Source organism: Pogona vitticeps, chromosome 3 (assembly GCF_051106095.1).
Source record: "Pogona vitticeps strain Pit_001003342236 chromosome 3, PviZW2.1, whole genome shotgun sequence".
In the NCBI taxonomy this organism is placed as follows: domain Eukaryota; kingdom Metazoa; phylum Chordata; class Lepidosauria; order Squamata; family Agamidae; genus Pogona; species Pogona vitticeps.
The window spans coordinates 81988469-82003182 of record NC_135785.1 but is presented as its reverse complement, the minus strand read 5'-3'; the positions used below and the strand labels follow the sequence as shown (position 1 = coordinate 82003182).

The 14714-nt window shown below is 40.2% G+C and overlaps 1 protein-coding gene across 6 annotated transcripts in view; it reads left to right on the top strand.

Annotated features, from left to right (window-relative positions):
* Positions 1–14714, top strand: part of IDE (insulin degrading enzyme) — a 98754-nt gene that overhangs the window by 36762 nt on the left and 47278 nt on the right. For all 6 annotated transcript variants that reach the window (XM_078391315.1, XM_020782916.3, XM_020782913.3 and 3 more), the window contains exons 5-6: positions 10771–10893; positions 13452–13564. In XM_078391315.1, coding sequence (XP_078247441.1) covers positions 10771–10893; positions 13452–13564 — 236 coding nt within the window. The remainder of the gene's footprint in view (positions 1–10770; positions 10894–13451; positions 13565–14714) is intronic.

Sequence of the window (14714 nt, the reverse complement as noted above, 5' to 3'; positions counted from 1 at the left end):
AGTTCAATATGAGTTGTGTTAAAATGGTAACAAAGTGAGATCATGGGAAGGATGTGAATGTTTTTTGAAAAACAGAAAATCTTGGTTTGGGAGAATTGCATTGCATAAAATGAGCATATTGCCAAAATTTAATTTTTTGCTTAGGATGATACCAGTTATGTTTCAGAGTAGGAATTAAAAGAGATAAAATTAATAATAAATTAATATTGTAATGGAGGGGGCAGGGAACAGGAGAAATAAAAAGTTGTGGTATTTACCACAGGGGAAAAAAAGAGGATTAGGAATGTCAAATATTAGTAAATACTATGTTGCAAATCAGTTAAGAGTTGTCCTGGATATTATAATACAAAATAAGATAATATGGAAGAATATTGAATTAAAAGAATTATATAAAACAGGGGAAGTACAAGAAAATTGCCCAGCTTCATCCCTTTCTGGATGAGGATTCCCTCAAGACTTTGATAAAGGCCCTGGTCATCACCTGGATTGACTACTGCAATGCTGTCTACATGGGGCTTTCCTTGCACCTGATCTGGAGACTTCAGCAGGTCCAGAATGTGGCAGCCAGACTGGTGGTGGGTATCAGTAAAATTGACTGCATCATTCTAATTCTGGCTCACCTCCACTGGTTGCTTGTTGCATCGCAGATCAGGCTCAGTGTTTTGACACACACATACAAAACCCTCCACGTTTTGGGCCGATGTTATTGTCAGAGCATCTTTCCTTAATGTAATCTGCCCGACCCACAAGATCATCCCAGTTGAGGCTCCTGCAGGTGCTTAACCTGAGGGACACCCGTAAACCCTCTACAAGAGGTAGTGCCTTCTTCTCAGTGGCTCCAACCTTTTGGAACCAGCTTCCAGAAGAGCTCTATCTAGCCTCCTCCCTGTTAACATTTAGAAAGTAATTAAAGGCATTGCTTTTCAGGGAGGCTTTCCACACTGATGTAGCTGACCACCTCCTCCCCCGCCTTTCCTCTATCCACTCTGGGTGTATATGATTAGTCGGTGGCATCTATTTTTAAGGTTATGGTTGTTGTTGCTTTTAATATTTTTAATCTTTTATTTTGTTCACTATTATACGTGTTGTAACTGTCCAGAGTAGTGCTTTGGCTTGGGAACAGGATACAGATTGAATGAATGAATGAACGAATGAAAAGATCCAGAATCCCTTTATAAAAAATGTAATGGAGGTTTGGAACAAATGGAGGCTGATATTAAGTCCTGGAATATCATCTTTAACCCCAGTAGTAGAGTTGAAAAAATTCCCAAGATATGGGATTAAGGAGTTGACAGGTGTTTTAAAAAGAAAACAAATATAGAAATGGAGGAATGGAAAGGAGGTCCCCGCCGCCACCAATAGTGGCTTCAAAGCACTATCGGCAATGGGGGGGGGACCTCCGAGATGCCTCCCATGGCGGCAGAGAAGCCCTGGAAGGCATCCAGAGGCACGGCCTATGGCATACGGACTGGAAGGAGGAGGTGGGGAAAGCGCTTTCCCCGCCTCCCTCTTCTGATCTGTAAGTCGAAGTGAAACTTTACGGCCGGAGAAGTACGTAGGTCGAAAAGTACATAAGTGGAGCTGACCGTAAGTCGAGACTCCACTGTAGAAGGGTTTTTTTTTTAAGTATGTCATTTAGGAGAAAAGAAAATGGTTATAAAACATTGTGGAGGTGGTATTTAACACTAGTAAAATTAAATACCATAAACTCTAAATATTTTAAGAAATATTGGAAATGTAGCAAAGACAGTACATATTTTCATTCGTGGTGGAATTGTGAGGTTATACAAAAAGTATGGGTTAAAGTTTTTGAAAAAATTAGATAATTATTGGAAGCTAACATTGAAATGGTTCCATTTGTTGTTGATGATAAAAAATTGTGAAGTGAATAATGCAAACAAGAAAAAAGAAAAAAAATGGTAATTAACCTGATAACAGCAGCTTGACTGCTTATAGCAAAAAACTGGAAGCATAATTGCGATTTTCAGTTGCAAGAATGGTATAAGTATGGAATATAGCAATTAATGATGCATTTTCTTCAGAAATTAAGTTTACAAAGAGAGATAAAGGCAAATAGGTTTAATAAAATATGGGAAGAATTTATAAAGCTATACTGTGCAAAGATAAAGGGAAATGGGCAATGAATATATACAGTATTTTTACAAGGACTTATGGTTATAAGTCTGTAAAATATAATGGTCCCTAGGGGGAAGGGGTGCACTAATATTTTGTTTTTATGCATTAAGTAAGTTTATATGTATTGTGTCTTGTATATTAATGCATTAAAACATTAAAAATCTGGAAAAAAACTGAAAATGTTAAAAGTTTAAAAGTGCATCTCTAATCTTCTCCAAATTTGGCACACAGAAAGCCCATATCATTTACAGTCACTCTGCCAAATATGATATTGATTCAAGAACCAGTTCTGAAGTTATAACTTATTGTTTGGACAGGCTGTTCCTCTTAGAAGTAGTCTACAGAATATTGTTTTGGCATGTCACGCAATGTCAGAGGTGAATTCGTATGCATCTCTAATTTTAAATGTTATCAGCAAGGCTCCTGTAGCCTTATGCATGAAAGCAGTAATTTCTCAAGTGTGTTTAAATTGCTAATAACATGAACATTGGAGATTAATGGAATAATGCTCACTTCATCTGTTGCATATTATATAGATGACTTGTTTTATTTACAAATGTCAATTTCAGTTTTTTAAATCATTTATCAACACTTCAATAAGAAATGCTTTCTCATTTATCCATAATGATCTTTCTTGTCCATGCTTGTCATTGCTCATTGCTGCTGCTTGTAAAATGAGTTGTCTGTTCTGTATAACTTTGTTCTCGTCATGTGAAAGACATTGCCTTCACCTCACTTACTTTGTTTCCTTGCCTCAAGCTCACTTTCATTACTACATTCTCTCAACCTAAAACACTGTGTCATAGTGTTACATTTGAATCAGCATGTTAGAAACAGAAATTTTTGTTTATTTTAGTGCCAAAGGATTGTCAGTGCTAATCATGACAAGGCTCGAACTCTGATTAAATCTGTTTAAAACTTTACAAATTAAACTCCCACAAAAAATCCTCTCACTGTGTCAATATAAAGGTAAAGGTAAAGGTTCCCCTTGACAATTTTTGTCCAGTCGTGTTCGACTCTAGGAGGCGGTGCTCATCCCCGTTTCCAAACCATAGAGCCAGTGTTTTGTCCGAAGACAATCTTCCGTGGTCACATGGCCAGTGCGACTTAGACATAGAACGCTGTTTCCTTCCCACCGAGGTGGTCCCTATTTATATACTTGCATTTGCATGCTTTCGAACCGCTACGTTGGCGGGAGCTGGGACATGGTGTTAAAAGAATTCAGTGGCTAAAGTCTTATTGTTTAGCATAACAATTTGCATTAGAGGAGGCCCACTGAATCAATGGGGATTTGGTGAGTCAACCCCTTCATATGTTCCATAGATACAAATGGGCCTGCTCAAACTGTTACTTACCTTAGCATTGTAAGTTGCAATTAGACTAGGCCTATTTGAATCAATGGAATTTATGGAGGAATTGGCTCATTGATTCAGTGGATCTTTTGTTGTTGTTGTTCAGTTGTTAAGTTGTGTCCAACTCTTCATGACCCCATGGACCAGAGCATGCCAGGCCCTCCTGTCTTCCACTGCCTCCCGTAGTTGTGTCAATTTCATGTTGGTTGCTTTGCTGACACTGTCCAACCATCTGGTCCTCTGTCGTCCCCTTCTCCTCTTGCCCTCACACTTTCCAAACATCAGGGTCTTTTCCAGGGAGTCTTCTCTTCTCATGATATGGCCAAAGTATTGGAGCCTCAGCTTCAGGATCTGTCCTCCCTGACCTCAGGGTTGATTTCCTTTAGAATGGATAGGTTTGTTCTCCTTGCAGTCCTGGGGACTTTCAAAAGTCTCCTCCAGCACCACAATTCAAAAGTATCAATTCTTCGGGAGTCAGCCTTCTTTATGGTCCAGCTCTCACTTCCATACATTGCTACTGGAAAAATCATAGCTTTGACTATGCGGACCTTTGTCGGCAAGGTGAGGTCTCTGATTTTTAAGATGCTGTCTAGGTTTGTCATTGCTTTCCTCCCAAGAAGCAGTTGTCTTTTAATTTCTTGGCTGCTGTCACCATCTGCAGTGATCATAGAGCCCAATAAAGTGAAATCTGTCACTGCCTCCATATCTTCCCCTTGTATTTGCCTGGAGATGATGGGTCCAGTGACCATGATCTTAGGTTTTTTTTTTTTATGTTGAGCTTCAGACCATTTTTGCACTCTCCTCTTTCACCCTCATTACGAGGTTCTTTAATTCCTCCTCACTTTCTGCCATCAGAGTGGTATCATCTGCATATCTGAGGTTGTTGATGTTTCTTCCGGCTATCTTAATTCCGGCTTGGGATTCCTCCAGTCCTGCCTTTTGTATGATGTATTCTGCACATAAGTTAAAATAGCAGGGGGACAATATACAGCCTTGTCGTACTCCTTTCCCAATTTTGAACCAATCAGTTGTTCCATATCCAGTTCTAACTGTTGCTTCCTGTCCCACATACTGTATAGATTTCTCAAGAGAGAGATAAGGTGGTCAGGCACTTCCATTTCTTTAAGAACTTGCCATAGTTTGCTGTGGTCCACACAGTCAATGGCTTTTGCGTAGTCAGTGAAGCAGTAGATGTTTTTCTGGAACTCTCTGGCTTTCTCCATAATCCAGCGCATGTTAGCAATTTGGTCTCTAGTTCCTCTGCCGCTTCGAAATCCAGCTTGTACTTCTGGGAGTTCTCTGTTCACATGCTTCTGAAGGCTACCTTGTAGGATTTTGAGCATAACCTTGCTAGCGTGTGAAATGAGTGCCATTGTATGGTAGTTGGAGCATTCTTTGGCATTGCCCTTCTTTGAAATTGGGATGTAGACTGATCTTTTCCAATCCTCTGGCCAAACTTGCTGGCATATTGAGTGTAGAGCTTTAATAGCATCATCTTTTAAGATTTTAAATAGTTCAAATGAAATACCATCACCTCCACTGGCCTTGTTAGCCATGCTTTCTAAGGCCCACTTGACTTTGCTGTCCAGGATGTCTGGCTCAAGGTCAGCAACCACACTATCTTGGTTGTCCGGGACATCCAGATCTTTCTTGTATAATTCCTCTGTGTATTCTTGCCACTTCTTCTCGAGGTCTTCTGCTTCTGTGAGGTCTCTACGATTTTTGTCCTTTATCACGTTGATCTTTGCACGAAAGGTTCTTTTAATAGCTCCAATTTTCTTGAACAGATCTCTGGTTTTTCCATTATTTTCCTCTATATCTTTGCACTGTTCATTTAAGAAGGCCCTCTTGTCTCTCCTTGCTATTCTTTGGAAGTCTGCATTCAATTTTCTGTAACTTTCCCTATATCCCCTGCATTTAGTTTCCCTTCTCTTCTCTGCTATTTGTAAGGCCTCGTTGGACAGCCACTTTGCTTTCTTGCATTTCCTTTTCTTTGGCATGGTTTTTGTTGATGCCTCCTGTACAATGTTACGAGCCTCCATCCATAGTTCTTCAGGCACTCTGTCCACCAAATCTAGTTCGTTAAATCTATTCTTCACTTCCACTGTGTATTCATAAGGGATTTGGTTTAGATTATACCCGAGTAATGGTTTTTCCTACTCTCTTCAGTTTAAGCTTGAATTTTGCTATAAGAAGCTGATGATCAGAGCCACAATCAGCTCCAGGTCTTGTTTTTGCTGACTGTATAGAGCTTCTCCATCTTTGGCTGCAGAGAACATAATCTGATTTCGGTATTGCCCATCTGCTGATGTCCACGTGTAGAGTCGCCTCTTGTATTGTTGGAAAAGACTGTTTGTGATGACCAGCTTATTCTCCTGACAAAACTCTATTAGCCTTTGCCCTGCTTTGTTTTGAACTCCAAAGCCAAACGTACCTGTTGCTCCTTTTATCTCTTGACTCCCTACTTTAGCATTCCAGTCCCCTATAATGACAAGAACATCTTTCTTTGGTGTCAGTTCTAGAAGGTGTTGTAACTCTTCATAGAGTTGATCAATTTCAGCCTCTTCAGCATCAATGGTTGGTGCGTAAACTTGGATTACTGTGATGTTGAAAGGTCTGCCTTGGATTCGTATTGAAATTATTCTGTCATTTTTGAGATTGTATCCCAATACAGCTTTTCCTACTGTTTTGTTGACTATGAGGGCTACTCCATTTCTTCTACGGGATTCTTGCCAACAGTAGTAGATATGATAATCATCTGAGCTGAATTCGCCCATTCCTGTCCATTTTAGTTCACTGATGCCCAGGATGTCAACGTTTATTCTTGCCATCTCCTGTTTGACAACATCCAACTTACCAGGGTTCATAGATCTTACATTCCAGATTCCTATGCAGTATTTTTCTTTGCAGCATCGGACTTTCCTTTCACTTCCAGGCACGTCCACAGCTGAGCATCCTTTCGGCTTTGGTCCAACCACTTCATTAGCTCTGGAGCTACTTGTACTTGTCTTCCACTGTTCCTCAGTAGCATGTTGGATGCCTTCCGACCTGAGGAGCTCATCTTCCAGCGTCATATCTTTTAGACTTTTGTTTCAGTCCATGGAGTTTTCTTGGTAAAGATACTGGAGTGGCTTGCCAGTTCCTGCTCCAGGTGGATCGCGTTTAATCATAATTCTCCACTATGACCTGTCCATCTTGGATGTCCCTGAACGGCATAGTCCATAACTTCTCTGAATTACTCAAGCCCCTTCACCATGAAAAGGCAGCAATCTGTGAAGGGGATTTACTACAGAATTTTGGCCAGTTGTAGCTAGATTTAAAATACTGTGGCTTGGGTCAGACACAGCTTTCCTGATCCAACAAATCCTAGTTCACCAGAGTGGAAATGAATGACAAGCTCACACAATCTCTCCTTTTGTGATTGATTTAACACAGTGGTTCTTAACCTTTGTTACTCAGGTGTTTTTGAACTGCAACTCCCAGAAACCTCAGCCAGCAGATCTGATGGTGAAGGTTTCTGGGAGTTGCAGTCCAAAAACATCTGAGTAACAAAGGTTAAGAACCAGTGATTTAACAGATGATTTCATGATTTAATAAATTGAGGTTTTGTAATAGGGTACAAAAAAACCTTTTGTATAAGTGCTGTCAGACTTACACAGTACTTCGTGAACTTCGTAAGGAGCAGTTAAACCCCAAATCCTAGTACAGATGCTATGAGGAAATTGTCTTAATAACTCAGGAAATATTTTCTGAAGCGTGGGAGCAAGAGGGATATGCAACTAATTGTTTTTCTGTGCCAAAAGTGAATCATGACTGAATTTGGCCAACAAACTGCTAATTCATTGACGGCCAGTATAGGGACCACTGAGGGATTTCTCTTGTTATTTCTCCTCCATCCAATCCTACAAAATTTAAACTGTTTTCCATACCTGCCTGAATCTTTCCTGAACATGAATTAAAGCTTTGAGATCATAACCTGTGAAGATGTCACAGCTGATAAAGGTATTCAGATTATATGATTTGGAGATTAGTGTTGCTGGTTCCCAGAATGCAATATTATAAAGACCAGAGTGATTTTAATGCAGACAGTTCTGCTTTTGTAGCCAACATCAGATCTCAGTTATTCTTAATTCAAGTCTTAAGTCATGAAAGTGAGAAATAGCATTTATATTTTTCACCTAATGAGAAGTTATCTCATAGGAATATAACTTGGAACTCCATGCACATTGCCTAGTCTGCATAGCAATATGTTGCAGATAGATTAGGCATCCTTTAGTCTCGAGAGACTATGGTAACATGTTCTGTATGCAGGACTTGGATCAGTGTCTAGTGTGGCTGAGAAGGCCAATTCGAGAGTGACAATCCCTTCCACACTGAAGACAAATACAATCTCTCCCCTGTCCAGCTCCCTGATTTTGCTGCTTTCAGGACTTTCTCTGCTTCGGCCTGCTGGATAAAGGTCTCTTCGAAATGGGAGAGGCCGTGATACACCGCCTGCCTCCGGGCTGAACACTCAGATGTCAGGGTTTCCTATCTGTTGAGGTCCATTCCTAAGGCCTTCAGATCCCACTTGCAGATATCTTTGTGGTCTCCCTCTGGAGCAATTTCCCTGCACTAATTCTCCATACAGGAGATCTTTGGGAATCTGACCATCAGCCATTCTCACAACATGCCCAAGCCAACATAGACATTGCTGTTTTCATAATGTATACATGCTAAAAATTTCAGCTCGATCTAGGACTACTCTATTTGGAACTTTGTCCTGCCAGGTGATACCAAAAATGTGTCAGAGACAACGCATATGGAACGTGTTCAGCTTCCTCTCCTGCCATCCACAAAGGATCCAGAACTCACTGCAGTACAGGAGTGTGCTCAGGACATAGGCTCTATAGTGTTGGATCTTGGTATAGGTTGTCAGCTTCTTACAGAGCCATACTCTCTTTGTGAGTCGTGAGAACATGGTAGCTGCTTTGCCAATGCATATATCCAGCTCAACATCTAGGGAGAGAGTGTCAGAGTTCATTGAGCCAAGGTATACAAAGTCATGAACCATTTCCAATTCTTCTGTGGAGATGGTAATAGAGGGAGTTGAGTCCACGCCCTGGCCCATGACTTGTGTTTTCTTCAGGCTGATTGTTAGTCCAAAGTCTTGACAGGCCTTGCTAAAATGATTCATGAGTTGTTGGAGGTCTTTAGCAGAGAGGACAACAATGGCTGAATCATCGATGAAGAGGAAATCCTGCACGCATTTCAGCTGGACTTTGGTCTTCGCTCTCAATCTAGAGAGATTAAAGAGCTTTCCACCTGATCTAGTCCAGAGATAGACACCTTCTGTTGCAGTTCCAAAGGCCTGTTTCAGCATGACAGCAAAAAAGATCCCAAACAGGGTTGGCGCGAGGACACAGCCCTGTTTCACTCCACTTTGGATGTCAAAGGCATCTAACGTTGAACCATCAAAAACTACAGTGCCCTTGATTCCCTCATGAAAGGACCTGATGATGTTAAGGAGTCGAGGTGGACATCCAGTCTTGGGAAGTATTTTTAAAAGGCTATCCTTGCTAATCAAATCAAAGGCCTTTGTAAGATCTATGAAGGCCACAAAGAGTGGCTGTCGTTGTTCCCTATATTTCTCCTGCAGCTGTCTGAGGGAGAATACCATGCCAGTGGTGGATCTATTAGCTTGAAATCCGCACTGTGATTCTGGATAGACTCTCTGCAAGCACCTGGAGTCTCTTCAATGCAACATGGGCAAGCAGCTTCCCTACAACTCTGGGAAGAGAGATGCCACGGTACTTATTGCAGTCACTCCTGTCTCCTTTGTTCTTACACAATGTGATGATGTTTGTATCCTGTCCTGTAGTACTCCACCTTCACTCCAGCAAAGACAAAAGACTTCATACAGTTCCATGGTGATGATCTCTTTACAGCACTTCAACAGGGAGGTTATCCTTTCCAGGTGCCTTGCCGGAGGTGGGGGAATCCAAGGCCACTTTTATTTCTGTTAAAGTTGGTTCACTATCCAACTCTTCCAAGACGGGCAGGCACTCAATGTTATTTAATGCTTCTTCAGTTACTACATTCTCTCTGGAATATAGCTCAGAGTAGTGCTGCACCCAGCGGTCCATCTGCAGTGCTCGGTCCTGGATGATCACGTCTGTAGCAGACTTCAAGGGAGAAGATTTCTTCTGTATTGGACCTAAAGCCTGTGTGATATCGTCATACATTCCTTTGATGTTACCTGTGTCCACTGCTGTCTATATCTGAGCAGAGCTGAAGCCAATAATCGTTGGAACATCTCCTGGCAGCCTGTTGGCTATGAGCAGCTCGAAGAGCTTGCAAGTTGTACAGAGTAGGACAGGCTTTGTATGCTGCTAGAGCTCCCCTCTTATCCTCGATGGCTGGCATCAACTCCTCCGAATGGGCTTCGAACCAGTCGGCCATCTTTTTGGTCTTCTTGCCAAATGTGGACAAGGCAGTTGTATACACAGCGTTCTTGAAGTGTTCCCATCGTTCAGGTGCATTTGCATCAGCTGAGCCTGGAAGCGCTTGGGCAAATTCCTCCACTTTTCTTTGATCACAAGTCTTGCCGATGTCAATATGTGGTCTTCCTTCCTTTTTCGTGTGATGCAGTCTCTTTGTTCACTGTTTTATTCTAACCTTCCTAGTATTATGACCACACACAGTTACCAGAGTGCTGATTGCGATACTGATCACTCCCTGGTGTCTAGTATCAGCACTCTGGTAACTGTGTGTGATCATAATACTAGGAAGGCTAGAACGTCTAGTGAGGCTTAAATGAAGCTGATGCCAATGCTTGGAACTTGGATGTCTCCAAGAAACTTTGTGTTGAAGCTTCGTATTGAAGAACGTGTTGGTGACACAAAGATCATATTAACAGCAAAACTCCAGCAAGCATTGGCCATTTTTGTTCATCTTCCCAGTGCCAAAATGGCCTAGACAAGTGGGCCAAGAATTGTGATCAGCACCAACTCTAGCGTTAAAGTCTCTGAGAATGAACAGTGGCTCTTTCTCAGGGACTTTTTTTTGATAGTAGCTGCCAGATCATCGAAGAATTTGTCTTTCATTTCTGTTGTGGACAACAGTGTTGGTGCATATGCACTAATGAGGGTGACCGGTCCCACTGATGAGTGGAGCTGCAATATGGTTTTGAAATGTATACACTGCTCTCCATTGTAATAGCAGAGATCAGTAGCTGGTGTGAAACTGTATTACCATTGGTTACTCATTGTGAGGCTTCCTTTATTTTATTCTTCCTTTATAGGAAACAAATTCACTTTGGAAACTAGACCAAACCAGGAAGGAATAGACATAAGACAAGAACTATTGAAGTTTCATTCCACTTATTATTCATCAAATTTAATGGCTGTCTGTGTGCTGGGACGAGGTAAGAATGGGAAACTTATGGGGGAGCTCATTCAACTAGTTTGTTTTAACAAGATTTTTTAAAAGTTGCATTGGTGTAAACCATAGGGCAGGAGAATGAGAACTCCTTTCTCTCAGCCATACCACCCTCACAGGGTCATTTGGTGGTGTTGCTGCTCTCAAACTCTGGAACACTTTCCCTTATTAAGCCAGGCTGACCCTCTGTCTGCTGTTCTTCTGCAAGTAAACAAGGGCTTTTCTCTTCATGCAGCTTTCTCTTAGCAATGAACTACCTAAGAGGAGGTTCTCAAAATGGGCCTATTGTGTTTTTGTTGTTTTTAATGTGTTTTTACAATTGTTTTTTTTTGGCTACTTTTAATATTTTATTTGTTTAATTCTTTTTTAATGCCGTAGTAATGCATTGTTCTTAGCTTTTAATAGTATTTGTTGTTTTGGACCGTACTTTTATTAGGTCACAAAACTATTGAAAGTAAAATGAGTTTTTTATGTTTGCCAGAACAAAGTAGGAGAAGAGTACAAAGTGATGCCACTGTCTCATGTGGAATCTAAACCTCCATTTTGCCTTGTTAGCAGTCTGGCTTCATGAGCCATGAACATCTGGCCAAATGTTTGAAGTTTTTCTTTTCAACCCAAGTTTCATACCATCTCTACCTGATGAAGAGTTAAGGAGACCTGAAATTTTGATTTTTCATGGTCTCTGTGAATCAGATATGTGGGTTCTTTTTGCACCTGTATGAAACTCCTTGGAACATTCTAGGCTAAAGATCTGTTAAGCCAATATCCTGTACTGTGCATGCTCTTCTACTCATGTAGGATCCTCAGTTCCCTTTCACTAATCAAAAGTTCTGGTATCTGTAGAGCTTGGTATTCTAAATATACCAGTGCTTCTATAAAATATAGGTATTTCACCTATATCTGAGCATTGAGATATCCAGGGTAAATGCATGGTTATTTTCCAGAAACAAGAGCATGGCTGTATAGGGCTTTGTTGAGTAACAGTTCCACAGTGCTTACTAACTTCTTTGTGCTTTCTCTGTGTTTTAAGTTCAAATCCAGTGGTTGAAATCTAGTGGTAAGTAGGCCCATTAAATCAATAGGATTTGCATAGGAGTTGATGTACCAAATCTCTGCTGATTCAGTGGGCCTATTGTAGCTGCAATTTACTACAGGATTACAGCCAATATTTGTTTATTCCAGAACATGTCTAATTATAGGCAGAATATATTATGTTGCATTAAAAGTATAGACTGTGGTCTAGAGCACAAATGGAATCCAGGTATACAAAAGATAAAATAAAGGGCTTCTATACAGAACCAATGGTATTTGATAAACATTTGTTGGGCTCAAATAAGAAGGTAATCAAGAAAAACATTTGATTATTTGCTTGAAATTAAAATGCAAGATGAGATTGTAAAATAATGTATAATCAAGTGGGTACAAAATCTAGGGCACAATATTGATATTGACCATTGGTTACAAATATGGAAAAATAATATAAAGCTCACAAAATCAGTTAACTTTAAGGAGAACATATATAAGATGTTTTATAAGTGGTACATGACTCCAAAAACTATCGTAGATCTGTACAGAGGTATCAGATGTATGTTGGAAGTGTAAATCACAAGAGGAAGTTTTTACCACATGTGGTGGACTTTTAGAGAAGTGAAGCAGTACTGGATAGCAATGCATACTCTGTTACAAAAAAATATTGCTCTGTAATATTCCATTAAATCCAGAATTGTTTCTACTGAATATTATACCTGACAATCTAGATAAGACAAAGAGTTGCCTAGTTATACATATAATTACAGCAGCTAGAATTCTCTGTGCTAAGAATTGGAAGAAACCAGAGATACTGAAACAAGAGGAGCTCTTGGAGAAGATTTGGGAAGTAGCAGAGATGGACATTTTATCAGAAGTGCTGAAAAACTGTCCAATACAAAAGGCAACTGAAAGATGGGATATATTATACAAATGATTGAGTCAGTAGATAGAGCTTGATAAATATAGAACTAAACTAAGTGGAAATCTAGAAGGGCAATTAAACTTTACAAATGCGGAAAGTTGATTAGACATTGTAACGCGAACAATAAGATTTGATGACAATATATTTTATTTTCTCCTTTTCCCACTTTTTAATCCCTTTTATCCCTTGTACCCTTTATGCAATTCCTATAATAATAATAATAATAATAATAATAATAATAATAATAATAATAATAATAATAATAATAATAATGATGATGATGATGATGATGATGATGATGATGATGATGATGATGACGACGATAACGATAACGATGATAACGATGATAACGATGATAACAATGATAATGGTAATGGTAATAATAACAATAATGTACAGAATGTAGAAACAGAATTTGTGTTTATCAAGTGTGATTATTTTTTATTTATTTAATTTATTTAACTTATAAAGATTCATTCAGTTATATGTAGCTTTTCTTAAACTCCTGCTTAATGGGCTTTCTTTAAAATGAGAAGACGGAGAGATCATTTTCATTTTGAATAACTTTCTTCCTCCATTCCCCTTTTAAACAGAATCTCTAGATGAGCTAACAAGCTTGGTAGTGAAGCTGTTCTCTGAAGTAGAGAACAAAAATGTTCCGTTACCAGAATTCCCTGAACATCCTTTCCAGGAAGAACATCTTCGGGTGGGTTTGAAACTGTATAACACTTTCATTTAGAAATTTACTTTGCATCCAGACAATGAAGTACTACATGGGTCAGAGTTGTTCTACGCATGCAGAATCAGTCAGTTCCTGAAAGTGTAGTAATTGTTTTCATAGGAAATGCTCATAAGCAGGGATGTTGGCAAGTCTTCCATCAAGTCTCAAGCCTTTCTGCCGTGCCTCTCACTGCCACTGCACCCACTGGTGCCACTGATGCCCCCCTGCTGCTGGGTACCTCTACTTGCTCCTGCCACAGCCAACATCCTCAGAGGCAGCAGGTTGGACATCCCTTCAAAGAGTCAGCTGCTGCCTCCATCCACACAGCCAACACCCAGCTGACAGATCAGTGTAGAGGGTGGAGGCAGCAGCCAGCTCCTGAAAGAGAAACTGGGCCTGCTATCTCTGAGGATGTGCCCCCTTGCCTCTGAGGCTGCTGCGTCCTCAGCAGGAGCGCCATCATCTTTTCCTTCTCCTCCTCCTTACTCCAAGTGGCCTAAAGAAGAGGAGGAGGAGAAAGGTGGGCCCTTCACGCTCACGAGAGGAAACCATCAAGGCTGCCTCTTTGAAGGTAAGTGAAGACTTCACTCCCTGTTGCTACGTCCTCCTCTTTTTAAAAAAGAATTGGGTTTGCATTTTCGAATCCTTGCAGGTCACCATTAAATAATAGGGATTTTAAAATGTGTCTCTAAAAAAGTGGGTCCAAGTTGTGAGTCAAGTCCAAATATTTTTTTTAAAAAAAACAGTCAATTCTAAGTCAAGTTGCTGGTGCTACTTAAGTCAGACTCAACTGCAATTCACAAGTCCCCATCCCTGCTTGTAAGCAATATTGATACTATGTTATAGTCTCTGCATGAAATAAATAATAGGTAGTATTGAATTGTGTTCACCTTGTTTCCCCCAAAATAGGACCTAACCTGAAAATAAGCCCTCATATGATTTCTCAAGATGCTTGAAATGTAAGCCCAACCCCCAAAATAAGCCCCAGTTAAGTGAAACCCCACCTTCCACCCTTGTGCAGCAACCAGAAGACAATTACATGACTATATTTGAATAAATATAGACTGTTGTACATGGAAAAAATAAATAAAACATCCCCTGAAAATAAGCTCTAAAGCATTTTTGGAGCAAAAAT